The sequence below is a fragment of the Callithrix jacchus genome, chromosome 1 (assembly GCF_049354715.1).
Source record: "Callithrix jacchus isolate 240 chromosome 1, calJac240_pri, whole genome shotgun sequence".
Lineage (NCBI taxonomy): Eukaryota > Metazoa > Chordata > Mammalia > Primates > Cebidae > Callithrix > Callithrix jacchus.
In genome coordinates, this window is record NC_133502.1 from 81,245,769 (window position 1) to 81,273,486 (window position 27,718).

The window sequence follows — 27,718 nt, forward strand, 5'->3', positions numbered from 1 at the left end:
ATGTGTAGAAATGGGGTTTTGCTATGTTGCCCAGGCTGGTCTCAAACTCCTGGCCTCAAGCAATCCTCCTACCTTGCCCTCTCAAGTGCCTGGGATTATAGGCATGGGCTACTGCACCAGGCTTTTATAGGTCATTGCAGTGACTGGCTTTAACTCCGAGTGAGATGATGTAGTAGCCACTGTTGTGGTGACACAGATTCCTGCTTTTGGGACTGAGACACTCATTCACCCTGCTGCTAGGAATACTGACATTGCCTGATATCTTTTTCTTCTTATTATTATTTTGAAGTGTAGTCTCGCTGTATCGCTCAGGCTGGAGTGCAGTGGCACGATCTTGGCTCACTGCAACCTCTACCTCCAGGGTTCAAAGATTCTCCTGCATCAGCCTCCTGAGTAGCTATGATTATAGATGTGTGCCACCACACCCAGCTAATTTTTCTATTTTTAGTGGAGACAAGGTTTCACCATGTTGGTCAGGCTGGTGTCAAACTCCTGACTTCAGGTGATACACCCAACTCGGCCTCGCAAAATGCTAGGATTACAGCTGTGAGCCCACCGTGCCCAGCCAAAATGTATTAATTTTTGATTTGGGGAAAAATGTGATGTGAAACAGGAGAAGGAGGAAGAGCAGGGTGAGTGACTGGTATGGGTGTGCAGGGATCAGGGTTGGACCTGACAAGGGGCTACAGGCAGGGCCACTACCTGCAGCTTCCTGTGCAGAACACCTTCATGGCAGGCCTCCCCCAGAGCCACCTGCAGGGCATGGGAGACCACGTGCCACATGCAGGCCTCTGGCCTCTGCTGCACCTGTGCTGCCTTCATCTCCAGTAGCAGAGCACTGCACACAGAGGCAGACACCAGCTCAGGATCCACGAAGAGGAACACTCTGAGAGCAGAGGCAGAGGAGAGGAGTGGGATTGATAGTAACTAATGGGAGAGGGGTCACCAGATGGGCACGCTCAGAGCTGTGAAGCACCCCCAATAATTTAATTCTGCTAAAAAGAGGAGTCTTCAATTCAGAAGTCTCTGGGGGGATGACAATGGGGAGTGGTAAGGACTGTGACAAATGAGCACGCACAGCCCTTCTTGAGGGGGCAGCTCTAATCCACTGTCCTCAGAGGAAAGCAGGCCTAGTCCCGTGTCTAAGAAAGTTCTAGCCTCAATTCTGCTCCCCCTCTCAGCATCCTGGCCCAGTGACCAGGTCACCTTCTAGGAGGGACCCTAAATCTTTCCTGCCAGAATTGGACCTCTGAACCCTGAGGGAATCCCACCTTCTCTCATCACCCTTATCACACCAGAGAACTGATCTCCCCTACTCCCTCCTTCTCTCCCAGGATGTCTCCCCACCTCTCCCATGCTAAGTCCTCTGGGTGCTCTGGGCTTCCATACATCCTTCATGAACACAGCACCTCACACCCCAAGCTCAAGCTGTGCCTTTCAGAGCAAAGTTAGTGGAGGTGCCTGAAGAAAAGGGAGGTGCCACTCCCAATTTCATCACCCCTGTCCCCAACAGGATCAGGGGACACTTCCTGTGCAGAGTCTTATCTAAGGGGCTGGACGTCCCCCATGGAAGCCCTCAGGCTTCATTGTGCAGTTGCACCTGAGCCCCTCCACTCTGGCTATTCTGGAGTCTCCTCCAGCTGCCTGGCTGGAAGGATGCTGGATCCTGCCAAGGGCAGGATGGAGGTGGATCAGAGCTCCAGTTTGGCCACAAGGCCATGTCCACATTCTGCATGTGAGCAGGGTAGCTTCAAATCCAACCTGAGAAGAAAGACCTATCCTGCTGTCAGTGGTGTCCAGAATACAATATGGCACACCAATCTTGAATTGCAAATGCACTCCACTGCTGGACAAATGTCATGGCTGGGAAGGTCTGCTAGGGCTCTGCTTAATCCAGCCTCCCCCTTTGTCCTCCTGCCAGGGAGGAGTCACTAAAGCCATGGAACTTTTAGGAGGCTGAAGGTAGCAGTTTTTCTGGGGCCACTCACCTCTCCTGGTAGGGATATGGTTCATTCATCAAGTTCTGTTTGGCAATGACCATCCTTTGGTACAGTGTCCCTGCAAACCAGACCACTTTGGTCAACCAGCCTCCAAGTCTCTTATTCCCATTCTCCCCCTTCTTACAGAAGGTGTGGAGGCTTTTGAGCTCCCTGGTATCCTGGAGAAAAAGGTAAGACCTTGGGCAGTGTTGGAGACAAACATGCCCAATGGCTCTTATCTGGGACGGCCGTCTCCGTTTTCAGCCTTGTCATGCAGTCCAAGGCGACTGTGCAGTAAGGGGTGGGCAGGGTCAGCAATCTTGTTCAAAAGGCATAGGTTCTCTGGGAGAGCTCCTCTGTGATTCCTGTGGCCTGAATGAGAGCGGGGAAGGAGGGAGAGGTGAAGGGTGATGTGGGAGTTTCTGGGGAAGGGCTTAGGAGAAGGGGTAGAAGGTCAGACCTGACAGCCAGACCTGGGCTCACAGCTCTCTCCCAAACCCACACCTTCCAGCTTCTTCCCCAGTACCTGTAAGACATCCCTTTGTCTCCGCGTTCCAACTTACCAAGATAAAAATTCATTGCAACAAGTTCTGCAAGCAAATCAACTCCATCCACCCACCCTCGTCGCCCTACTGCTCCATCAGAGAAGCACATTATTGTGGTCCTCCAGGCTCAGAACCTTGGAGGCACTTCTTCAGCCTCCTTTGCTCATCCTTACATCCCACAGGCCTGAGATGCTCTGCAGTACCCTAGAGTCCGCCCTCCCCACCTCAGTGTGCCCTCTGCCTCTGCCGGAGCCAAGCCACATCTTGACCATGGACCCTCCAGCAACCCCAGACTTGCCTTTCCTGCCTTCCTTCACCACCACTCCCACCCCTGCAACAATAACCAGCTCCCAATGACTCGTCCTGAGACATTAACCACGTCTGTATCGTGTCTCTTCTCTGTGTAGGGATCAGTAATGTCTCCTGTTGCATTGCACACATGAGCAAACCCAAAGACCTCATCCTGCCATTCAAGGCCACTCTTCAAAGTTCTCTCTCCACATAGGAGGAAAAGGGGGTGGCTAGTGCTTAGAAGCCATTTTAAGGCAGGCAGTCCAAGGGATTTTCTAGGCTCATCCTGCCCTCTAAGGAGAAAGGACAGTGTCCGGCTCAGCCACATGCAGGTCACCACTACCACATTAACCTCAGCCCCCAGCTCACCTTGGTAAGCACGTACATTACAGTGTGCAGCAAGGGAATGATGACATGCTGGAGGCCCTCACTTTCCACCTGGAAAACAGGAGATCACATGACAGGTATTGGGCTGGGGGACTCCCCACTCCTAGCAGGAGGTAGTCTAGGCTGGTGGTGGGCAGGAGGAGAGCAAAGGGCCATCATCTGCTCTGGATAGAGAGCAGGGAGCGGAAGGCAGACAGGTGTGGGAGCCCCTCAGGGAGGGTGTGGGAGCATGAGGGGCCTCAGAGAGGTCTGCAGGGGATGGGCCAAATTCCATCAGGGAAGGAGCCACAGCAAAGCAATAAACAAGCCCCAGCTTGGAGTGCAGTGTTTCCCAAACAGTTGCAAGCAGAACATTGGGTAGTGTGGAGGATAATCTATGTGGTCTGAGGATAATTTTGAGAAATGTCAATAGTCATATATTTATGGGGTAGTGTGGAGGATAATCTATGTGGTCCGAGGATAATTTTGAGAAATGTCAATAGTCATATATTTATGTTTATAGGTACCTTCTGTTTCTGACAAGTGATACAGGTTTTCCTTTTGTGGTTGTGTTATGGTGCTTCTTTTTGAAATATGTTTATTCAAGTAAAACAGTAGGAATCAATGTAAAGAAAATATTGCTTATGTAAAAGTACAGGAGGGAGATGCACATGGTAAAAATCATGCAGGCTACCAAAGCTTGGGAGACACAGAGCTGCCAGGACTGGGTCCCTGCCCAACTGGCCCCTCTCTTCCTTTCATCTCCGTTTTCCTCCTGGAGGTCTAGGAACTCACCTTCTCCAGTTCTCTGAGCAGAATGTGGACCAGTGCTGGGCTCTTACTAGGATCTCGCTCGACCTTCTTGTGCAGGGACCACCTCCACATGCCTGGGCCAGGAGAAAGGGGAGCCCAGCATGGCCAGGTGGGCAGGGGGCTCTTAGAGGAGACCCCTCTGAGTGGGACCCTGAGCCCTGGAGCCCCAGCTGCAGCTCTGACCAGCCACAGGTCTGACTCCACCACCAGTACTTGGTCCAGGTGTGCCTGCATGGGCTCCTTCCATGGGGGGAGTTCTGATCTGCAGCCCTTGTTGGACAGTGAGCTCCCAGGGAAGAAATGAGGGCAGGTGGGATGCAAGTGGGGGCAGGTGACATGCAAGATGTCATGTGGCACAGAGCAGCAGTGCTTGCAGGTGTGTCCCCAGCCACATGCTGGAAGTCCTGCAGGCCTGGAGTGCCAAGGGGAATTAGGTTTGGAAGTGGACCTAGGAAAGGTAGTTAAGAAAGAAGGTGGCAGGTGGGGCGTGGTGGCTATAATCCCAGCACTTTGGGAGGCAGAGACAGGTAGAGCACTTGAAGTCAGGAGTTCAAAACCAGCCTGGCAAACATGGCAAAGCACAGTCTGTACTAAAAATACAAAAATTAGCCGGGTGTGATGGTGCACTCCCATAATCCCAGCTACTCAAGAGGCTGAGGCAGGAGAATCACTAGGACTCGGGAGGCAGAGTCTGCGGTGAGCCAAGTTTGAGCCACTGCACTCCAGCCTGGGCAACAGAATGAGACTCCATCCCCAAAATAAACAAACAAAAAGGGGTAAAAGAGGGTGGCAGATCCTGTGTGCTCTGTGGCAGTTGCTGGGAGGGCTGAACTAGGGAGCAAAGAAGTCTTCTCAGTCCTTTAGGCTCTAGGTGTTCCAGCAGGAAAGAGGTTTTGCTAGAAGACCCTCGCCCCATGAGCTCCGGGCCGGGGCCCTTTCCTGGTTGTGTGTGTGGAGCTGGCTGGGGTGGGGTGGAGGTCAGGGGGAGCAGCTGTTGCCGCTAGCTGGCTCTTACCTTGGTTGCTTTGCAGGGCAGGGGCCAGGGTGCTTAGCCCAGGGAGCACAGCCTGCAGGTTCCTCTGAATGTCCAGCTCCACATCTGGGTAGTGGTAGGGGTGGGAGGAAACTCAATCCACTGAGCCTCACCCTGGTCCTACCTCCATTCCTCCTGAGAATGTCTTTAGCCACTTCTCTGAGCCTCAAGAGGTGCCTGAAGTAATTGACTTAGAGTTTGCAGCCAGGGCTGGAATACAGCCTTTCCTTCCACGTTTCTGTGTGCTTTGTAAAACCAGCATTTCCCCAAGTGCAGTGTGTGTACCATTGGTGCTGTGCAGGACAATTTTAGGTGGTATACAGACACCTTAGAATCTGAAGAGTTATGATGCATTTATTTTAATGCATGTTAGAAAATACATACATACATATATATATATATATAAACTATTAGGTTGGTGCAAAAGTCATTGCAGTTTTTGCCATTATTTTTATTATTATTTTTTTCTTATTTTTTATTGCATTTTAGGTTTTGGGGTACATGTGCAGAGCATGCAATACAGTTGCATAGGTACACACATGGCAGTGTGTTCTGTTTGCTTTCACCCCTTCACCCACATTTGGCGTTTCTCCCCAGGCTATCCCTCCCCACCTCCCCCTCCCACTGGCCCTCCCCTTTTCCCCCCAATATACCCCAGTGTTTAGTACTCCCCTCTCTGTGTCCATGTGTTCTCATTTTTCATCACCCGCCTATGAGTGAGAATATGCGGTGTTTCATTTTCTGTTCTTGTGTCAGTTTGCTGAGGATGATGTTCTCCAGATTCATCCATGTCCCTACAAATGACACAAACTCATCATTTCTGATTGCTGCATAATATTCCATGGTGTATATGTGCCACATTTTCCCAATCCAGTCTATCATCAATGGGCATTTGGGTTGATTCCAGGCCTTTGCTATTGTAAACAGTGCTGCAATGAACATTCGTGTGCATGTGTCCTTATAGTAGAATGATTTATAGTCCTTTGGGTATATACCCAGTAATGGGATTGCTGGGTCAAATGGAATCTCTATTTCTAAGGCCTTGAGGAATCGCCACACTGTCTTCCACAATGGTTGGACTAATTTACACTCCCACCAATAGTGTAAAAGTGTTCCTTTTTCTCCACATCCTCTCCAGCATCTGTTGTCTCCAGATTTTTTAATGATCACCATTCTAACTGGCGTGAGATGGTATCTCAATGTGGTTTTGATTTGCATCTCTCAGATGACCAGTGACAATGAGCATTTTTCATATGATATGTCTTCTTTCGTAAAGTGTCTGTTCATATCCTTTGCCCACTTTTGAATGGGCTTGTTTGTTTTTTTTCTGTAAATCTGTTTGAGTTCTTTGTAATTCTGGATATCAGCCCTTTGTCAGATGGGTAAACTGCAAAAATTTTTTCCCATTCTGTTGGTTGCCGATCCACTCTAGTGACTGTTTCTTTTGCCGTGCAGAAGCTGTGGAGTTTCATTAGGTCCCATTTGTCTATTTTGGCTTTTGTTGCCAATGCTTTTGATGTTTTGTTCATGAAGTCCTTGCCTACTCCTATGTCCTGGATAGTTTTGCCTAGATTTACTTCTAGGGTTTTTATGGTACCAGGTCTTATGGTTAAGTCTTTAATCCATCTGGAGTTAATTTTAGTGTAAGGTGTCAGGAAGGGGTCCAGTTTCTGCTTTCTGCACATGGCTAGCCAGTTTTCCAAACACCATTTGTTAAACAGGGAATCCTTTCCCCATTGCTTGTTTTTGTCAGGTTTATCAAAGATTGTATAGTTGTAGATATGTTGTGTTGCCTCCGGTGTCTCTGTTTTGTTCCATTGGTCTATATCTCTGTTTTGGTACCAGTACCATGCTGTTTTGATTACTGTAGCCTTGTAGCATAGTTTGAAATCCGGTAGTGTGATGCCCCCCGCTGTGTTCTTTTTGCTTAGAATTGATTTGGCTATGCGGGCTCTCTTTTGGTTCCATATAAAGTTCATGGTGGTTTTTTCCAGTTCTGTGAAGAAAGTCAGTGGTAGCTTGATGGGGATAGCATTGATTCTGTAAATTACTTTGGGCAGTATAGCCATTTTCACGATATTAATTCTTCCTAACCATGAACATGGAATGTTTCTCCATCTGTTTGTGTCCTCTCTGATTTCGTTGAGCAGTGGCTTGTGGTTCTCCTTGAAGAGGTCTCTTACGTTCCTTGTGAGTTGTATTCCAAGGTATTTTATTCTTTTGGTAGCAATTGTGAATGGCAATTTGTTCTTGATTTGGGTTTAAGTCTGTCATTGGTGTAGACGAATGCTTGTGATTTTTGCACATTGATTTTATATCCTGAGACTTTGCTGAAGTTGCTTATCAGTTTCAGGAGTTTTTGGGCTGAGGCGATTGGGTCTTCTAGGTATACTATCATGTCATCTGCAAATAGAGACAATTTGGCTTCCACCTTTCCTATTTGAATACCCTTTATTTCTTTTTCTTGCCTGATTGCTCTGGCTAGAACTTCCAGTACTATATTGAATAGGAGTAGTGAAAGAGGGCATCCTTGTCTAGTGCCAGATTTAAAAGGGAATGCTTCCAGTTTTTGCCCATTCAGTATGATATTGGCTGTTGGTTTTCATAAATAGCTTTTATTACTGTGAGATACGTTCCATCAATACCGAATTTATTGAGGGTTTTTAACATAAAGGGCTGTTGTATTTTGTCAAATTCCTTCTCTGTGTCAATTGAGATAATCATGTGGTTTTTGTTTCTGGTTCTGTTTATGTGGTGAATTATGTTTATAGACTTGCGTATGTTGAACCAGCCTTGCATCCCCAGGATGAATCCTACTTGATCGTGATGAATAAGTTTTTTGATTTGCTTTTGAAATCGGCTTGCCAATATTTTATTGAACATTTTTGCATCTATGTTCATCATGGATATTGGCCTGAAGTTTTATTTTCTTGTTGGGTCTCTGCCGGGTTTTGGTATCAGGATGATATTGGTCTCATAAAATGATTTGGGAAGTATTCCCTCTTTTTGGATTATTTGGAATAATTTTAGAAGGAATGGTACCAGCTCCTCTTTGTGTGTCTGGTAGAATTCGGCTGTGAACCCATCTGGACCTGGGCTTTTTTTGTGTGGTAGGCTCTTAATTGCTGCCTCGACTTCTGACCTTGTTATTGGTCTATTCATAGTTTCAGCTTCCTCCTGGTTTAGGCTTGGGAGGACACAGGAGTCCAGGAATTTATCCATTTCTTCCAGGTTTACTAGTTTATGTGCATAGAGTTGTTTGTAATATTCTCTGATGATGATTTGGATTTCTGTGGAGTCTGTGGTGATTTCCCCTTTATCATTTTTTATTGCATCTATTTGGTTGTTCTCTCTTTTCTTTTTAATCAATCTGGCTAGTGGTCTGTCTATTTTGTTGATCTTTTTGAAAAACCAGCTCTTGGATTTATTGATTTTTTGAAGGGGTTTTCGTTTCTCAATCTCCTTCAGTTCTGCTCTGATCTTAGTTATTTCTTGTCTTCCGCTAGGTTTTGAGTTTTTTTGATCTTGCTCCCCTAGCTCTTTCAATTTTCATGATAGAGTGTCAATTTTGGATCTCTCCATTCTCCTCATATGGGCACTTATTGCTATATACTTTTCTCTAGAGAATGCTTTAAATGTGTCCCAGAGATTCTGGCATGTTGTGTCTTCGTTCTCATTGGTTTCGAAGAACTTCTTTATTTCTGCCTTCATTTCGTTGTTTACCCAGTCAACATTCAAGAGCCAGTTGTTCAGTTTCCATGAAGCTGTGCGGTTCTGGGTCGGTTTCTGAATTCTGAGTTCTAACTTGATCGCACTATGGTCTGAGAGGCTGCTTGTTATGATTTCAGTTGTTTTGCATTTGCTGAGCAGTGCTTTACTTCCAATTATGTGGTCAATTTTAGAGTAGGTGTGATGTGGTGCTGAGAAGAATGTATATTCTGTGGATTTGGTGTGGAGAGTTCTGTAAATGTCTATCAGGTTTGCTTGCTCCGGGTCTGAGTTCAAGCCCTGGATATCCTTGTTGATTTTCTGTCTGGCTGATCTGTCTAATATTGACAGTGGAGTGTTAAAGTCTCCCACTATTATTGTGTGGGAATCTAAGTCTCTTTCTAAGTCTTTAAGAACTTGCCTTATGTATCTGGGTGCTCCTGTATTGGGTCCATATATGTTTAGGATCATTAGCTCTTCTTGTTGTATCGATCCTTTTACCATTATGTAATGGCCTTCTTTGTCTCTTTTGATCTTTGTTGCTTTAAAGTCTATTTTATCAGAGATGAGAATTGCACCTCCTGCTTTTTTTTGCTCTCCATTTGCTTGGTAAATCTTCCTCCATCCCTTTATTTTGAGTCTTTGTGTATCCTTGCATGTGAGATGGGTTTCCTGGATACAGCACACTGATGGGTTTTGGATTTTTATCCAATTTGCCAGTCTGTGTCTTTTGATTGGTGCATTTAGTCTATTTACATTTAGAGTTAATATTGTTATGTGTGAATTTGATACTGCCATTTTGATGCTAAGTGGCTGTTTTGCCCGTTAGTTTTTGTAGATTCTTCATTATGTTGATGCTCTTAACATTTAGTGTGATTTTGGAATGGCTGGTACTGGTTGTTCTTTTCTATGTGTAGTGCCTCTTTTAGGAGCTCTTGTAAAGCAGGCCTGGTGGTGACAAAATCTCTGAGTACTTGCTTGTTCGCAAAGGATTTTATTTTTCCTTCACTTCTGAAGTTCAGTTTGGCTGGATATGAAATTCTGTGTTGAAAGTTCTTTTCTTTAAGAATGTTGAATATTGGCCCCCACTCTCTTCTGGCTTGTAGTATTTCTGCCGAGAGATCTGCTGTGTGTCTGATGGGCTTCCCTTTGTGGGTGACCCGACCTTTCTCTCTGGCTGCCCTTAGTATTTTCTCCTTCATTTCAACCTTGTTGAATCTGACGATTATGTGCCTTGGGGTTGCTCTTCTTGTGGAATATCTTTGTGGTGTTCTCTGTATTTCCTGCAGTTGAGTGTTGGCCTGTCTCGCTAGGTTGGGGACATTTTCCTGGATGATGTCCTGAAGAGTATTTTCCAGCTTGGATTCGTTCTCTTCGTCCCCTTCTGGTACACCTATCAAACGTAGGTTAGGTCTTTTCACATAGTCCCACATTTCTTGGAGACTTTGTTCATTCCTTTTTGCACTTTTTTCTCTGATCTTGGTTTCTCGTTTTATTTCATTGAGTTGATCTTCGACTTCAGATATTCTTTCTTCTGCTTGGTCAATTCAGCTATTGAAACTTGTGCATGCTTCACGAAGTTCTCGTATTGTGTTTTTCAGCTCCTTTAGTTCATTCATATTCCTCTCTAAGTTATTCTTTTTTTTTTTATCATTTCCTCAAATCTTTTTTTATATCTTTTTTCAAGGTTCTTAGTTTCTTTGCATTGATTTAATACATGTTCTTTTAGCTCACAAAAGTTTCTCATTATCCATTTTCTGAAGTCTAATTCTGTCCTTTCATCACAGTCATTCTTTGTCCAGCTTTGTTCCCTTGCTGGTGAGGAGTTTTGGTCCTTTCTAGGAGGCGAGGTCTCTGGTTTCGGGTATTTTCCTCCTTTTTGCGCTGGTTTCTTCCCATCTTTGTGGATTTATCCACCTGTCATCTGTGTAGTTACTGACTTTTCGATTGGGTCTCTTAGTGGACACCCAGATTGTTGGTGATGAAGTATTCCTGTTACTTTGTTTTCCTTCTACCAGTCTAGCCTCTGCCTGGTGTCCCGTGTCTCCTTTATACTTTGGAATTTCCCCATTTTGTGGGCAGCAAAGATCAGTCTGAAAATGCAGCTTTGACTCACCTCTCTGCGGATTAACCGAGAGCTTAAATCCTGGGTTGTTGTCACAGTGCCATCTTGAGTTCCTCCCCCTGCCATTATTTTTAATAGTTTCTCAATCCATGCAAGAAGCTAAAACTTATTTTATTCATTTATTTTCTGAATCCTACAGAACGCTGTCTTTTCTGGTAGTCTCCCACTCACGTATAAATCTAAAATCTTAAAGTCCACTTAAAGAAATGTATCAGTTACATACCAGAATGAGTGGTAACAAAGACTCTCTCCTTGACCAGACCTTCCTCAGGCTCCTTTTAGCCCTCTTCTTGATTAGGCCTCAACTTTGGCTCCTGTCCTGTCTTTGGCCTGCCTATCCCAGTTTTAGCAAGAATCCTGCCAGATGAGTTTAGGTTGGAATCCATCACTGTTGATATCTGCTGAAGCCCTTTATCCCTCACCTTTGATATAAAAGAATTTGACCCACATCAGCCTGGCATAGTGGCTCATGCCTGTAATCCCAGCACTTTAAGAGGCTGAGGTGGGTGGATCATGAGGTCAAGAGATGGAGACCATCCTGGCCAACATGGTGAAACCCCAACTCTACTAAAAATACAAAAATTAGCTGGATGTGGTGGCACTCACTTGTAGTCCTGGCTACTTGGGAGACTGAGGCAGGAGAATCACTTGAACCCGGGAGGTGGAGGCAGCAGTGAGCCGAGATCGAGCTACAGCACTCTAGTCTGGCAACAGAACGAGACTCCCTCTCAAAAACAAAACAAAACAAAACACAAAAAAAGAACTTGACTCTCCTCTAGCATGAATCCTGTTAGCTCAATTTAGTAAGAATATCCCAACGCTTGATGTCTCCTCTTAGGAATTTTCCATCCACTGATCCCCTCACTCTGCCCGTGGGCTACTTTTCCTTATTCCAGGTTGAGACGACTCTCTTTCCTATGGCAATAGTGTTGGATAAGTCTTCCTTACCATTTTAATAAGTGTCAGAATAAATTTTTCTTTACCATGGAAAAAAAAAACCAGAAAAGTGGTACAAGAATAAGCACCTGACATTTGGGAATTGTGGTAACTGTGAGAATGTACCTTGCTGATCTCCTGCTGTAATGGACCCAGGTCTGCAGCCACTGTGCTGTTGCTGTGGTTTGGATATTTGATCCTCCAAATCTCATGTTGAAATTTGGTCCCCAGTGTTGGAGGTGGGGCCTAAAGGGAAGTGTTTGGGTTATGGAGGTGGATGCCTCATAAATGCCATCCTCGCAGTAGTGAATTCTTGTTCTATTCATTACCCTGAGAACTGGTTGTTAAAAAGAGCCTGGCACCTTCCCCTTCCCCTTGCTTCCTCTCTCAGCATGTGATTTGCCCATACTCGCTCCCCTTCCACCAGGAGTGGAAGCTTCCTGAGCCCCCTTATCAGAAGCAGATGCTGGAACCCTGCTTCTTGTATAGAACAGCAAGCCAAATAAACCTCTTTTCTTTTTAAATTACCCAGCTGCAAGTTTTTTTTTCTTTTGAGACAGAGTCTCATTTTATCACCTAGGCTGGAGTGTAATGGTATGGTCCCTGCTCACTGCAACCTCTGCCTCTGGGTTCAAATGATTCTCCTGCCTCAGCCTCCAAAGTATCTGGGACTACAGGTGCCTGCTACAATGCCTGGCTAATTTTTTTTGTATTTTTGTAGAGGTGGGGATTCACTATGTTGACCAGGCTGGTCCCAAACTCCTGACTGGTGATCCGCCTGCCTCAGCCCCCCAAAGTGCTGGGATTACAGGTGTGAGCCACTGCACCTGGCAGGTATTCTTTTTATATTATAGCAACGGAAACAGACTAAGACAGCTGTGAAATCCGTCACTTTCTGCTGAGCCACACTTCCCAGCCAATACAGAGAACAGCAGGGGTTTCAAAGCAGGGCCCTCCCCAAGAGACACTCAAGCTTCTCCAATTTCCCTGCTGAGTTCTTCTTGGACTCTTATCAGTCCAAGGCATTTCCACTGACCTTCTTCCTTTTCTCCTTCATTTGGAGTCAAATTTGTACCAGGGTCTGAGAGCTGCTCCCCGAGATCCCTCTCCATTTCTATCACATAAGTGTTTCCCCAGGTAAATTCTTGAACTTGGTGTCTGTTTCTTGGCAGACCCGGACTCAGATGGGAAGTATAGAAAACACTCCTAACACTATAAATTCCTCTTTGCAATTAGCTCCCACTAAGAATTTGCCATTATAGGTGACTGTGGATTCTCTAGTTGTCAGACAACACAAACCGTGTGCTGCAAGGGTTCCTCTTTGACTTGGCTATCAGAAAACTTACAGTCATATTTGGGGCCCAGCCTCAAAAATTAGCTCCTCTCAAGTGACAGAGATCTCTCTTTTGGGCTCCTTTTTGGTGCTCCTGCTTTGTGTTCTATTTAGTCTATATCTGAAATGCCTCAGATTCTTTTGGAAGTAAGTAGAATGGTAATAACAAATATAAAAATCAGCAGATTGCAGTCCAAGAGTTGAACAATTCTTTTTTTTTTTTTAATTTTTTATTGGATTATAGGTTTTGGGGTACATGAGCAGAGCATGCAAGACAGTTGCGTAGGTACACACATGGCAGTGCGCTTTGCTTTTCTTCTCCCCTTCACCCACATTTGGCATTTCTCCCCAGGCTATCCCTCCCCACCTCCCCCTCCCACTGGCCCTCCCCTTTTCCCCCAATATACCCCAGTGTTTAGTACTCCCCTTTCTGTGTCCATGTGTTCTCATTTTTCATCACCCACCTATGAGTGAGAATATGCGGTGTTTCATTTTCTGTTCTTGTGTCAGTTTGCTGAGGATGATGTTTTCCAGATTCATCCATGTCCCTACAAACGACACGAACTCATCATTTCTGATTGCTGCATAATATTCCATGGTGTATATGTGCCATATTTTTCCAATCCAGTCTATTATCAATGGGCATTTGGGTTGATTCCAGGTCTTTGCTATTGTAAACAGGGCTGCAATGAACATTCGTGTACATGTGTCCTTATAGTAGAAGGATTTATAGTCTTTTGGATATATACCCAGTAATGGGATTGCTGGGTCAAATGGAATTTCTATTTCTAAGGCCTTGAGGAATCGCCACACTGTCTTCCACAATGGTTGAACTAATTTACACTCCCACCAAAAGTGTAAAAGTGTTCCTTTTTCTCCACATCCTCTCCAGCATCTGTTGTCTCCAGATTTTTTAATGATCGCCATTCTAACTGGCGTGAGATGGTATCTCAATGTGGTTTTGATTTGCATCTCTCTGATGACCAGTGACGATGAGCATTTTTTCATATGATTGTTGGCCTCATATATGTCTTCTTTCGTAAAGTATCTGTTCATATCCTTTGCCCACTTTTGAATGGGCTTGTTTGTTTTTTTCCTGTAAATCTGTTTGAGTTGTTTGTAAATTCTGGATATCAGCCCTTTGTCAGATGGGTAGACTGCGAAAATTTTAACCCATTCTGTTGGTTGCCGATCCACTCTAGTGACTGTTTCTTTTGCCGTGCAGAAGCTGCGGAGTTTGATTAGGTCCCATTTGTCTATTTTGGCTTTTGTTGCCAATGCTCTTGGTGTTTTGTTCATGAAGTTCTTGCCTACTCCTATGTCCTGGATAGTTTTGCCTAGATTTCCTTCTAGGGTTTTTATCGTGCCAGGTCTTATGTTTAAGTCTTTAATCCATCTGGAGTTAATTTTAGTGCAAGGTGTCAGGAAGGGGTCCAGTTTCTGCTTTCGGCACATGGCTAGCCAGTTTTCCCAACACCATTTGTTAAACATGGAATCCTTGCCCCATTGCTTGTTTTTGTCAGGTTTATCAAAGATTGTATAGTTGTATGTATGTTGTGTTGCCTCCGGTGCCTCTGTTTTGTTCCATTGGTCTATATCTCTGTTTTGGTACCAGTACCATGATGTTTTGATTACTGTAGCCTTGTAGTATAGTTTGAAATCCGGCAGTGTGATGCCCCCCGCTGTGTTCTTTTTGCTTAGAATTGACTTGGCTATGCGGGCTCTCTTTTGGTTCCATATGAAGTTAATCGTGGTTTTTTCCAGTTCTGTGAAAAAAGTCAATGGTAGCTTGATGGGGATAGCGTTGATTCTGTAAATTACTTTGGGCAGTATAGCCATTTTTACGATATTAATTCTTCCTAACCATGAACATGGAATGTTTCTCCATCTGTTTGTGTCCTCTCTGATTTCGTTGAGCAGTGGTTTGTAGTTCTCCTTGAAGAGGTCCCTTACGTTCCTTGTGAGTTGTATTCCAAGGTATTTTATTCTTTTTGTAGCAATTGCGAATGGCAGTTCGCTCTTGATTTGGCTTTCTTTAAGTCTGTTATTGGTGTAGACGAATGCTTGTGATTTTTGCACATTGATTTTATATCCTGAGACTTTGCTGAAGTTGTTTATCAGTTTCAGGAGTTTTTGGGCTGAGGCAATGGGGTCTTCTAGGTATACTATCATGTCGTCTGCAAATAGAGACAATTTGGCTTCCACCTTTCCTATTTGAATACCCTTTATTTCTTTTTCTTGCCTGATTGCTCTGGCTAGAACTTCCAGTACTATATTGAATAGGAGTGGTGAGAGAGGGCATCCTTGTCTAGTGCCAGATTTCAAAGGGAATGCTTCCAGTTTTTGCCCATTCAGTATGATATTGGCTGTTGGTTTGTCATAAATAGCTTTTATTACTTTGAGATACGTTCCATCGATACCGAGTTTATTGAGGGTTTTTAGCATAAAGGGCTGTTGAATTTTGTCAAATGCCTTCTCTGCGTCAATTGAGATAATCATGTGGTTTTTGTTTTTGGTTCTGTTTATGTGGTGAATTACGTTGATAGACTTGCGTATGTTGAACCAGCCTTGCATCCCTGGGATGAATCCTACTTGATCATGATGAATAAGTTTTTTGATTTCCTGTTGCAATCGGCTTGCCAATATTTTATTGAAGACTTTTGCATCTATGTTCATCATGGATATTGGCCTGAAGTTTTCTTTTCTCGTTGGGTCTCTGCCGGGTTTTGGTATCAGGATGATGTTGGTCTCATAAAATGATTTGGGAAGGATTCCCTCTTTTTGGATTGTTTGAAATAGTTTTAGAAGGAATGGTACCAGCTCCTCCTTGTGTGTCTGGTAGAATTCGGCTGTGAACCCATCTGGACCTGGGCTTTTTTTATGAGGTAGGCTCTTAATTGCTGCCTCAACTTCAGACCTTGTTATTGGTCTATTCATAGTTTCAGCTTCCTCCTGGTTTAGGCTTGGGAGGACACAGGAGTCCAGGAATTTATCCATTTCTTCCAGGTTTACTAGTTTATGTGCATAGAGTTGTTTGTAATATTCTCTGATGATGGTTTGAATTTCTGTGGAATCTGTGGTGATTTCCCCTTTATCATTTTTTATTGCATCTATTTGGTTGTTCTCTCTTTTCTTTTTAATCAATCTGGCTAGTGGTCTGTCTATTTTGTTGATCTTTTAAAAAAAACCAGCTCTTGGATTTATTGATTTTTTGAAGGGTTTTTCGTGTCTCAATCTCCTTCAGCTCAGCTTGAACACTTCTTTAGGCCAAGCCACCATATGTGTTGGTGTTCATGGTCTGGTCCTTCCTCAGACCCATGCAAAGCCCATGGGGGCCATATCCCTGAAGCCCCCACTTTTTTCCTGGCTCTCACATGTCCCCCGTGGGACACTTGTCCCTGGCAAGGCCTGATCCTGAATCTTCTCCAGGCTGAGTGTGGACAGGGTGTCACAGCTGCATCTAAGCATCCAATCCCTCTGTTGGGCAGAGCAACATCTCCCCAAACTGTCAAGGAAATCATTTAGCTTGGCAAGAACGTTGGTCAGTCTTTCCTCCATCTATGAATTTCCACCTTGCATGAAGATTGAATGAGTAAATGCAGAATGAGTTATTAGAAAATTAGCTGGTGCTAAGTCTTCTTTTTCTTCCTCCCTCTCTCTTTCCCTTCCTTCCTTCTCTTTCTTTTCTCTCTTCCACCATATACTGCTCAGAAAGACTGAAAACTGTGACAAATGTGATTTCCTCCCTTTCCCTTCATCAGAAGCACTGTCAAGCCTTTGTCTTCTGAGCCCCAAGTCCCCTTGCTTTGCAAGGGAAGTTGGGTTTTTATGTTTCACAGAAAAATAGGGAGGTTGCCAGTAGCCCTGGGAGACCACTTCAAATAAATTTTGTTTTTGAATGTCTGGGTAGCTAAAACAAACTCTCAGGCTTGAGTCCACATCTGGCTTGCTGTGTATTTTGTTTGGGCTTGTATCGTGTGTCTTAAAAACAAAAAACAGGGGGGAGGACTCAAGATGGCGCTGTGAGAACAACCCAGGATTGGAGCTCTCGTTGAATCCGCAAACCGTGAGTCAGAGCTGCATTTCCAGACTGATCTTTGTTGCCCACAGAACAAGGAAACTCCCAAGTATAAAAAGACACGGGACGCCAGGCAGTAGGTCTGCCTGGCGAAGCCGGCAGCCTGGGCGGTGGCAGCCGGCCCTACCCAGCAATCCCCACAGGGCACGCTTGTCTGGGTGCCCTGTTGAACCAGCAACCTGAGACTTGAGAGGGCTGGACTTGAGACTGAATGAGACTTGGACAGTAGGCCAGCCCAGGGGATTGCAGGGACAGATCGTTTTGGACACCCAGTGGGACGAACAAAACCGCGATTTCAAACTATCCCAAGCAGACGGTCCTAGACGCTCTGTAAGGGAGGGGCATCCACCACTACCGAGGCAACCCACCCCAACTGAGATACACGCCCACTGCTGACGCAGCCAGCCATTGCCGAGGCAACCCGTCCCTACTGAGATACATGCCCACTGCTGACGCAGCCTGCCGTTGCTGAGGCAACACGCTACAACGAAAAGACACTGCCGCAGGGTGTGGTGGAAACCACAGCAGAGACTGCAGGAACAGGGCCAATCACACAACAGCAGGGCGGAGCCTCGGCCAGTCTGCCTTCTAGCTGGGCAGGACACCTCATCGGACATCGAAAAATAAAGCCCGAACCCCCAACACAGAGCATTTGAGAAAAAAAGGGTTTTTCTTAATGAGCTCTGTTACAGCAGAATCAAACATAGCAGCCTAACAGCCCTGAATGAACAACAGAGCTCACAGCTCAGCAATTGAGCTCCAAAAAAGTACAGACTGTCTCCTCAAGCAGCTCCCTGACCCCTCTATATCCAAAAGACTGACATTTGGCAGGCATCATCCTGGGACAAAGAGAGCAGAAATAGAAAGGGGTAGCATCCCTCACTGTGCCACAGCTGCTAGAGGTGCACCCCAGACAAGCAGGGCCTGGAGTGGACCTCAGCAGTCGTACAGTGAAGGGGCTAGGCTGGTAGAAGGAAAACCAAGTAACAGAAATACTTCATCATCAACAATCTGGGTGTCCACTCAGAGACCCAATCAAAAAGTCAGCAACTACGCAGACGCCAGCGGATAAACCCACAAAGATGGGAAGAAACCAGCGAAAAAAGAAGGAAAACACCTGAAACCAGAACACCTCGCCTCCTAGAAAGGACCAAAACTCCTCACCAGCAAGGGAGCAAAGCTGGACGGAGAATGACTGTGACAAAATGATGGAATTAGACTTCAGAAGGTGGATAATGAGAAACTTTTGTGAGCTAAAAGAACCTGGATTAAATCAATGCAAAGAAACTAAGGAACTTAAAAAAAGATACGAGGAAATGATAACAAGAATGGATAACTTAGAGAGGAATATGAATGAATTAAAGGAGATGAAAAACACAATATGAGAACTTCACGAAGCATGCACAAGTTTCAATAGCCGAATTGACCAAGCAGAAGAAAGAATATCTGAAGTCAAAGATCAACTCAATGAAATTAAACGAGAAACCAAGATTAGAGAAAAAAGCGCAAAAAGGAATGAACAAAGTCTCCAAGAAATGTGGGACTATGTGTAAAGACCTAACCTACGTTTGATAGGTGTACCAGAAGAGGACGAAGAGAATGAATCCAAGCGGGAAAATACTCTTCAGGACATCATCCAGGAAAACTTCCCCCACCTAGCAAGACAGGCCAACACTCAAATGAAGGAAATACAGAGAACACAACAAGATATTCTGCAAGAAGAGCAACCCCAAGGCACATAATCGTCAGATTCAACAAGGTTGAAATAAAGGAGAAAATACTAAGGGCAGCCAGAGAGAAAGGTCGAGTTAACCACAAAGGGAAGCCCATCAGACTCACAGCAGATCTCTCAGCAGAAACACTACAAGCCAGAAGAGATTGGGGGCCAATATTCAACATTCTTTTTTTTTTTTTTTTTTAATTTTTTATTGGATTATAGGTTTTGGGGTACATGAGCAGAGCATGCAAGACAGTTGCGTAGGTACACACATGGCAGTGTGCTTTGCTTTTCTTCTCCCCTTCACCCACATTTGGCATTTCTCCCCAGGCTATCCCTCCCCACCTCCCCCTCCCACTGGCCCTCCCCTTTTCCCCCCAATAGACCCCAGTGTTTAGTACTCCCCTTTCTGTGTCCATGTGTTCTCATTTTTCATCACCCACCTATGAGTGAGAATATGCGGTGTTTCATTTTCTGTTCTTGTGTCAGTTTGCTGAGGATGATGTTATCCAGATTCATCCATGTCCATACAAACGACACGAACTCATCATTTCTGATTGCTGCATAATAGTCCATGGTGTATATGTGCCACATTTTTCCAATCCAGTCTATTATCAATGGGCATTTGGGTTGATTCCAGGTCTTTGCTATTGTAAACAGTGCTGCAATGAACATTCGTGTACATGTGTCCTTGTAGTAGAATGATTTATAGTCTTTTGGATATATACCCACTAATGGGATTGCTAGGTCAAATGGAATTTCTATTTCTAAGGCCTTGAGGAATCGCCACACTGTCTTCCACAATGGTTGAACTAATTTACACTCCCACCAACAGTGTAAAAGTGTTCCTTTTTCTCCACATCCTCTCCAGCATCTGTTGTCTCCAGATTTTTTAATGATCGCCATTCTAACTGGCGTGAGATGGTATCTCAATGTGGTTTTGATTTGCATCTCTCTGATGACCAGTGACGATGAGCATTTTTTCATATGATTGTTGGCCTCATATATGTCTTCTTTCGTAAAGTATCTGTTCATATCCTTTGCCCACTTTTGAATGGGCTTGTTTGTTTTTTTCCTGTAAATCTGCTTGAGTTGTTTGTAAATTCTGGATATCAGCCCTTTGTCAGATGGGTAGACTGCGAAAATTTTTTCCCATTCTGTTGGTTGCCGATCCACTCTAGTGACTGTTTCTTTTGCCGTGCAGAAGCTGTGGAGTTTCATTAGGTCCCATTTGTCTATTTTGGCTTTTGTTGCCAATGCTCTTGGTGTTTTGTTCATGAAGTCCTTGCCTACTCCTATGTCCTGGATAGTTTTGCCTAGATTTCCTTCTAGGGTTTTTATGGTGCCAGGTCTTATGTTTAAGTCTTTAATCCATCTGGAGTTAATTGTAGTGTAAGGTGTCAGGAAGGGGTCCAGTTTCTGCTTTCTGCACATGGCTAGCCAGTTTTCCCAACACCATTTGTTAAACATGGAATCCTTGCCCCATTGCTTGTTTTTGTCAGGTTTATCAAAGATTGTATAGTTGTATGTATGTTGTGTTGCCTCCGGTGCCTCTGTTTTGTTCCATTGGTCTATATCTCTGTTTTGGTACCAGTACCATGATGTTTTGATTACTGTAGCCTTGTAGTATAGTTTGAAATCCGGCAGTGTGATGCCCCCCGCTGTGTTCTTTTTGCTTAGAATTGACTTGGCTATGCGGGCTCTCTTTTGGTTCCATATGAAGTTAATCGTGGTTTTTTCCAGTTCTGTGAAAAAAGTCAATGGTAGCTTGATGGGGATAGCGTTGATTCTGTAAATTACTTTGGGCAGTATAGCCATTTTTACGATATTAATTCTTCCTAACCATGAACATGGAATGTTTCTCCATCTGTTTGTGTCCTCTCTGATTTCGTTGAGCAGTGGTTTGTAGTTCTCCTTGAAGAGGTCCCTTACGTTCCTTGTGAGTTGTATTCCAAGGTATTTTATTCTTTTTGTAGCAATTGCGAATGGCAGTTCGCTCTTGATTTGGCTTTCTTTAAGTCTGTTATTGGTGTAGACGAATGCTTGTGATTTTTGCACATTGATTTTATATCCTGAGACTTTGCTGAAGTTGTTTATCAGTTTCAGGAGTTTTTGGGCTGAGGCAATGGGGTCTTCTAGGTATACTATCATGTCGTCTGCAAATAGAGACAATTTGGCTTCCACCTTTCCTATTTGAATACCCTTTATTTCTTTTTCTTGCCTGATTGCTCTGGCTAGAACTTCCAGTACTATATTGAATAGGAGTGGTGAGAGAGGGCATCCTTGTCTAGTGCCAGATTTCAAAGGGAATGCTTCCAGTTTTTGCCCATTCAGTATGATATTGGCTGTTGGTTTGTCATAAATAGCTTTTATTACTTTGAGATACGTTCCATCGATACCGAGTTTATTGAGGGTTTTTAGCATAAAGGGCTGTTGAATTTTGTCAAATGCCTTCTCTGCGTCAATTGAGATAATCATGTGGTTTTTGTTTTTGGTTCTGTTTATGTGGTGAATTACGTTGATAGACTTGCGTATGTTGAACCAGCCTTGCATCCCTGGGATGAATCCTACTTGATCATGATGAATAAGTTTTTTGATTTCCTGTTGCAATCGGCTTGCCAATATTTTATTGAAGACTTTTGCATCTATGTTCATCATGGATATTGGCCTGAAGTTTTCTTTTCTCGTTGGGTCTCTGCCGGGTTTTGGTATCAGGATGATGTTGGTCTCATAAAATGATTTGGGAAGGATTCCCTCTTTTTGGATTGTTTGAAATAGTTTTAGAAGGAATGGTACCAGCTCCTCCTTGTGTGTCTGGTAGAATTCGGCTGTGAACCCATCTGGACCTGGGCTTTTTTTATGAGGTAGGCTCTTAATTGCTGCCTCAACTTCAGACCTTGTTATTGGTCTATTCATAGTTTCAGCTTCCTCCTGGTTTAGGCTTGGGAGGACACAGGAGTCCAGGAATTTATCCATTTCTTCCAGGTTTACTAGTTTATGTGCATAGAGTTGTTTGTAATATTCTCTGATGATGGTTTGAATTTCTGTGGAATCTGTGGTGATTTCCCCTTTATCATTTTTTATTGCATCTATTTGGTTGTTCTCTCTTTTCTTTTTAATCAATCTGGCTAGTGGTCTGTCTATTTTGTTGATCTTTTCAAAAAACCAGCTCTTGGATTTATTGATTTTTTGAAGGGTTTTTCGTGTCTCAATCTCCTTCAGCTCAGCTTGAACACTTCTTTAGGCCAAGCCACCATATGTGTTGGTGTTCATGGTCTGGTCCTTCCTCAGACCCATGCAAAGCCCATGGGGGCCATATCCCTGAAGCCCCCACTTTTTTCCTGGCTCTCACATGTCCCCCGTGGGACACTTGTCCCTGGCAAGGCCTGATCCTGAATCTTCTCCAGGCTGAGTGTGGACAGGGTGTCACAGCTGCATCTAAGCATCCAATCCCTCTGTTGGGCAGAGCAACATCTCCCCAAACTGTCAAGGAAATCATTTAGCTTGGCAAGAACGTTGGTCAGTCTTTCCTCCATCTATGAATTTCCACCTTGCATGAAGATTGAATGAGTAAATGCAGAATGAGTTATTAGAAAATTAGCTGGTGCTAAGTCTTCTTTTTCTTCCTCCCTCTCTCTTTCCCTTCCTTCCTTCTCTTTCTTTTCTCTCTTCCACCATATACTGCTCAGAAAGACTGAAAACTGTGACAAATGTGATTTCCTCCCTTTCCCTTCATCAGAAGCACTGTCAAGCCTTTGTCTTCTGAGCCCCAAGTCCCCTTGCTTTGCAAGGGAAGTTGGGTTTTTATGTTTCACAGAAAAATAGGGAGGTTGCCAGTAGCCCTGGGAGACCACTTCAAATAAATTTTGTTTTTGAATGTCTGGGTAGCTAAAACAAACTCTCAGGCTTGAGTCCACATCTGGCTTGCTGTGTATTTTGTTTGGGCTTGTATCGTGTGTCTTAAAAACAAAAAACAGGGGGGAGGACTCAAGATGGCGCTGTGAGAACAACCCAGGATTGGAGCTCTCGTTGAATCCGCAAACCGTGAGTCAGAGCTGCATTTCCAGACTGATCTTTGTTGCCCACAGAACAAGGAAACTCCCAAGTATAAAAAGACACGGGACGCCAGGCAGTAGGTCTGCCTGGCGAAGCCGGCAGCCTGGGCGGTGGCAGCCGGCCCTACCCAGCAATCCCCACAGGGCACGCTTGTCTGGGTGCCCTGTTGAACCAGCAACCTGAGACTTGAGAGGGCTGGACTTGAGACTGAACGAGACTTGGACAGTAGGCCAGCCCAGGGGATTGCAGGGACAGATCGTTTTGGACACCCAGTGGGACGAACAAAACCGCGATTTCAAACTATCCCAAGCAGACGGTCCTAGACGCTCTGTAAGGGAGGGGCATCCACCACTACCGAGGCAACCCACCCCAACTGAGATACACGCCCACTGCTGACGCAGCCAGCCATTGCCGAGGCAACCCGTCCCTACTGAGATACATGCCCACTGCTGACGCAGCCTGCCGTTGCTGAGGCAACACGCTACAACGAAAAGACACTGCCGCAGGGTGTGGTGGAAACCACAGCAGAGACTGCAGGAACAGGGCCAATCACACAACAGCAGGGCGGAGCCTCGGCCAGTCTGCCTTCTAGCTGGGCAGGACACCTCATCGGACATCGAAAAATAAAGCCCGAACCCCCAACACAGAGCATTTGAGAAAAAAAGGGTTTTTCTTAATGAGCTCTGTTACAGCAGAATCAAACATAGCAGCCTAACAGCCCTGAATGAACAACAGAGCTCACAGCTCAGCAATTGAGCTCCAAAAAAGTACAGACTGTCTCCTCAAGCAGCTCCCTGACCCCTCTATATCCAAAAGACTGACATTTGGCAGGCATCATCCTGGGACAAAGAGAGCAGAAATAGAAAGGGGTAGCATCCCTCACTGTGCCACAGCTGCTAGAGGTGCACCCCAGACAAGCAGGGCCTGGAGTGGACCTCAGCAGTCGTACAGTGAAGGGGCTAGGCTGGTAGAAGGAAAACCAAGTAACAGAAATACTTCATCATCAACAATCTGGGTGTCCACTCAGAGACCCAATCAAAAAGTCAGCAACTACGCAGACGCCAGCGGATAAACCCACAAAGATGGGAAGAAACCAGCGAAAAAAGAAGGAAAACACCTGAAACCAGAACACCTCGCCTCCTAGAAAGGACCAAAACTCCTCACCAGCAAGGGAGCAAAGCTGGACGGAGAATGACTGTGACAAAATGATGGAATTAGACTTCAGAAGGTGGATAATGAGAAACTTTTGTGAGCTAAAAGAACCTGGATTAAATCAATGCAAAGAAACTAAGGAACTTAAAAAAAGATACGAGGAAATGATAACAAGAATGGATAACTTAGAGAGGAATATGAATGAATTAAAGGAGATGAAAAACACAATATGAGAACTTCACGAAGCATGCACAAGTTTCAATAGCCGAATTGACCAAGCAGAAGAAAGAATATCTGAAGTCAAAGATCAACTCAATGAAATTAAACGAGAAACCAAGATTAGAGAAAAAAGCGCAAAAAGGAATGAACAAAGTCTCCAAGAAATGTGGGACTATGTGTAAAGACCTAACCTACGTTTGATAGGTGTACCAGAAGAGGACGAAGAGAATGAATCCAAGCGGGAAAATACTCTTCAGGACATCATCCAGGAAAACTTCCCCCACCTAGCAAGACAGGCCAACACTCAAATGAAGGAAATACAGAGAACACAACAAGATATTCTGCAAGAAGAGCAACCCCAAGGCACATAATCGTCAGATTCAACAAGGTTGAAATAAAGGAGAAAATACTAAGGGCAGCCAGAGAGAAAGGTCGAGTTAACCACAAAGGGAAGCCCATCAGACTCACAGCAGATCTCTCAGCAGAAACACTACAAGCCAGAAGAGATTGGGGGCCAATATTCAACATTCTTTTTTTTTTTTTTTTTTAATTTTTTATTGGATTATAGGTTTTGGGGTACATGAGCAGAGCATGCAAGACAGTTGCGTAGGTACACACATGGCAGTGTGCTTTGCTTTTCTTCTCCCCTTCACCCACATTTGGCATTTCTCCCCAGGCTATCCCTCCCCACCTCCCCCTCCCACTGGCCCTCCCCTTTTCCCCCCAATAGACCCCAGTGTTTAGTACTCCCCTTTCTGTGTCCATGTGTTCTCATTTTTCATCACCCACCTATGAGTGAGAATATGCGGTGTTTCATTTTCTGTTCTTGTGTCAGTTTGCTGAGGATGATGTTATCCAGATTCATCCATGTCCATACAAACGACACGAACTCATCATTTCTGATTGCTGCATAATAGTCCATGGTGTATATGTGCCACATTTTTCCAATCCAGTCTATTATCAATGGGCATTTGGGTTGATTCCAGGTCTTTGCTATTGTAAACAGTGCTGCAATGAACATTCGTGTACATGTGTCCTTGTAGTAGAATGATTTATAGTCTTTTGGATATATACCCACTAATGGGATTGCTAGGTCAAATGGAATTTCTATTTCTAAGGCCTTGAGGAATCGCCACACTGTCTTCCACAATGGTTGAACTAATTTACACTCCCACCAACAGTGTAAAAGTGTTCCTTTTTCTCCACATCCTCTCCAGCATCTGTTGTCTCCAGATTTTTTAATGATCGCCATTCTAACTGGCGTGAGATGGTATCTCAATGTGGTTTTGATTTGCATCTCTCTGATGACCAGTGACGATGAGCATTTTTTCATATGATTGTTGGCCTCATATATGTCTTCTTTCGTAAAGTATCTGTTCATATCCTTTGCCCACTTTTGAATGGGCTTGTTTGTTTTTTTCCTGTAAATCTGCTTGAGTTGTTTGTAAATTCTGGATATCAGCCCTTTGTCAGATGGGTAGACTGCGAAAATTTTTTCCCATTCTGTTGGTTGCCGATCCACTCTAGTGACTGTTTCTTTTGCCGTGCAGAAGCTGTGGAGTTTCATTAGGTCCCATTTGTCTATTTTGGCTTTTGTTGCCAATGCTCTTGGTGTTTTGTTCATGAAGTCCTTGCCTACTCCTATGTCCTGGATAGTTTTGCCTAGATTTCCTTCTAGGGTTTTTATGGTGCCAGGTCTTATGTTTAAGTCTTTAATCCATCTGGAGTTAATTGTAGTGTAAGGTGTCAGGAAGGGGTCCAGTTTCTGCTTTCTGCACATGGCTAGCCAGTTTTCCCAACACCATTTGTTAAACATGGAATCCTTGCCCCATTGCTTGTTTTTGTCAGGTTTATCAAAGATTGTATAGTTGTATGTATGTTGTGTTGCCTCTGGTGCCTCTGTTTTGTTCCATTGGTCTATATCTCTGTTTTGGTACCAGTACCATGATGTTTTGATTACTGTAGCCTTGTAGTATAGTTTGAAATCCGGTAGTGTGATGCCCCCCGCTGTGTTCTTTTTGCTTAGAATTGACTTGGCTATGCGGGCTCTCTTTTGGTTCCATACGAAGTTCATGGTGGTTTTTTCCAGTTCTGTGAAGAAAGTCAATGGTATCTTGATGGGGATAGCGTTGATTCTGTAAATTACTTTGGGCAGTATAGCCATTTTCACGATATTAATTCTTCCTAACCATGAACATGGAATGTTTCTCCATCTGTTTGTGTCCTCTCTGATTTCGTTGAGCAGTGGTTTGTAGTTCTCCTTGAAGAGGTCCCTTACGTTCCTTGTGAGTTGTATTCCAAGGTATTTTATTCTTTTTGTAGCAATTGTGAATGGCAGTTCATTCTTGATTTGGCTTTCTTTAAGTCTGTTATTGGTGTAGACGAATGCTTGTGATTTTTGCACATTGATTTTATATCCTGAGACTTTGCTGAAGTTGTTTATCAGTTTCAGGAGTTTTTGGGCTGAGGCGATGGGGTCTTCTAGGTATACTATCATGTCGTCTGCAAATAGAGACAATTTGGCTTCCACCTTTCCTATTTTAATACCCTTTATTTCTTTTTCTTGCCTGATTGCTCTGGCTAGAACTTCCAGTACTATATTGAATAGGAGTGGTGAGAGAGGGCATCCTTGTCTAGTACCAGATTTCAAAGGGAATGCTTCCAGTTTTTGCCCATTCAGTATGATATTGGCTGTTGGTTTGTCATAAATAGCTTTTATTACTTTGAGATACGTTCCATCGATACCGAGTTTATTGAGGGTTTTTAGCATAAAGGGCTGTTGAATTTTGTCAAATGCCTTCTCTGCGTCAATTGAGATAATCATGTGGTTTTTGTTTTTCGTTCTGTTTATGTGGTGAATTACGTTGATAGACTTGCGTATGTTGAACCAGCCTTGCATCCCTGGGATGAATCCTACTTGATCAGGATGAATAAGTTTTTTGATTTGTTGTTGCAATCGGCTTGCCAATATTTTATTGAAGACTTTTGCATCTATGTTCATCATGGATATTGGCCTGAAGTTTTCTTTTCTCGTTGGGTCTCTGCCGGGTTTTGGTATCAGGATGATGTTGGTCTCATAAAATGATTTGGGAAGGATTCCCTCTTTTTGGATTGTTTGAAATAGTTTTAGAAGGAATGGTACCAGCTCCTCCTTGTGTGTCTGGTAGAATTCGGCTGTGAACCCATCTGGACCTGGGCTTTTTTTGTGAGGTAGGCTCTTAATTGCTGCCTCAACTTCAGACCTTGTTATTGGTCTATTCATAGTTTCAGCTTCCTCCTGGTTTAGGCTTGGGAGGACACAGGAGTCCAGGAATTTATCCATTTCTTCCAGGTTTACTAGTTTATGTGCATAGAGTTGTTTGTAATA

General features: G+C 44.2%; 1 protein-coding gene across 1 annotated transcript in view; it reads right to left on the reverse strand.

The window, feature by feature from the left end:
• Window positions 1-12,908, reverse strand: part of LOC118144904 (phosphoinositide 3-kinase regulatory subunit 6-like) — a 33,327-nt gene extending 20,419 nt beyond the window's left edge. The window contains 7 exon segments of the mRNA XM_078345427.1: window positions 703-886; window positions 1,989-2,061; window positions 2,222-2,351; window positions 3,185-3,253; window positions 3,977-4,068; window positions 5,010-5,093; window positions 12,833-12,908. Of these exon segments, the coding sequence (XP_078201553.1) occupies window positions 703-886; window positions 1,989-2,061; window positions 2,222-2,351; window positions 3,185-3,253; window positions 3,977-4,068; window positions 5,010-5,093; window positions 12,833-12,908 (708 nt within the window).
• Window positions 12,909-27,718: the final 14,810 nt, after the last annotated feature.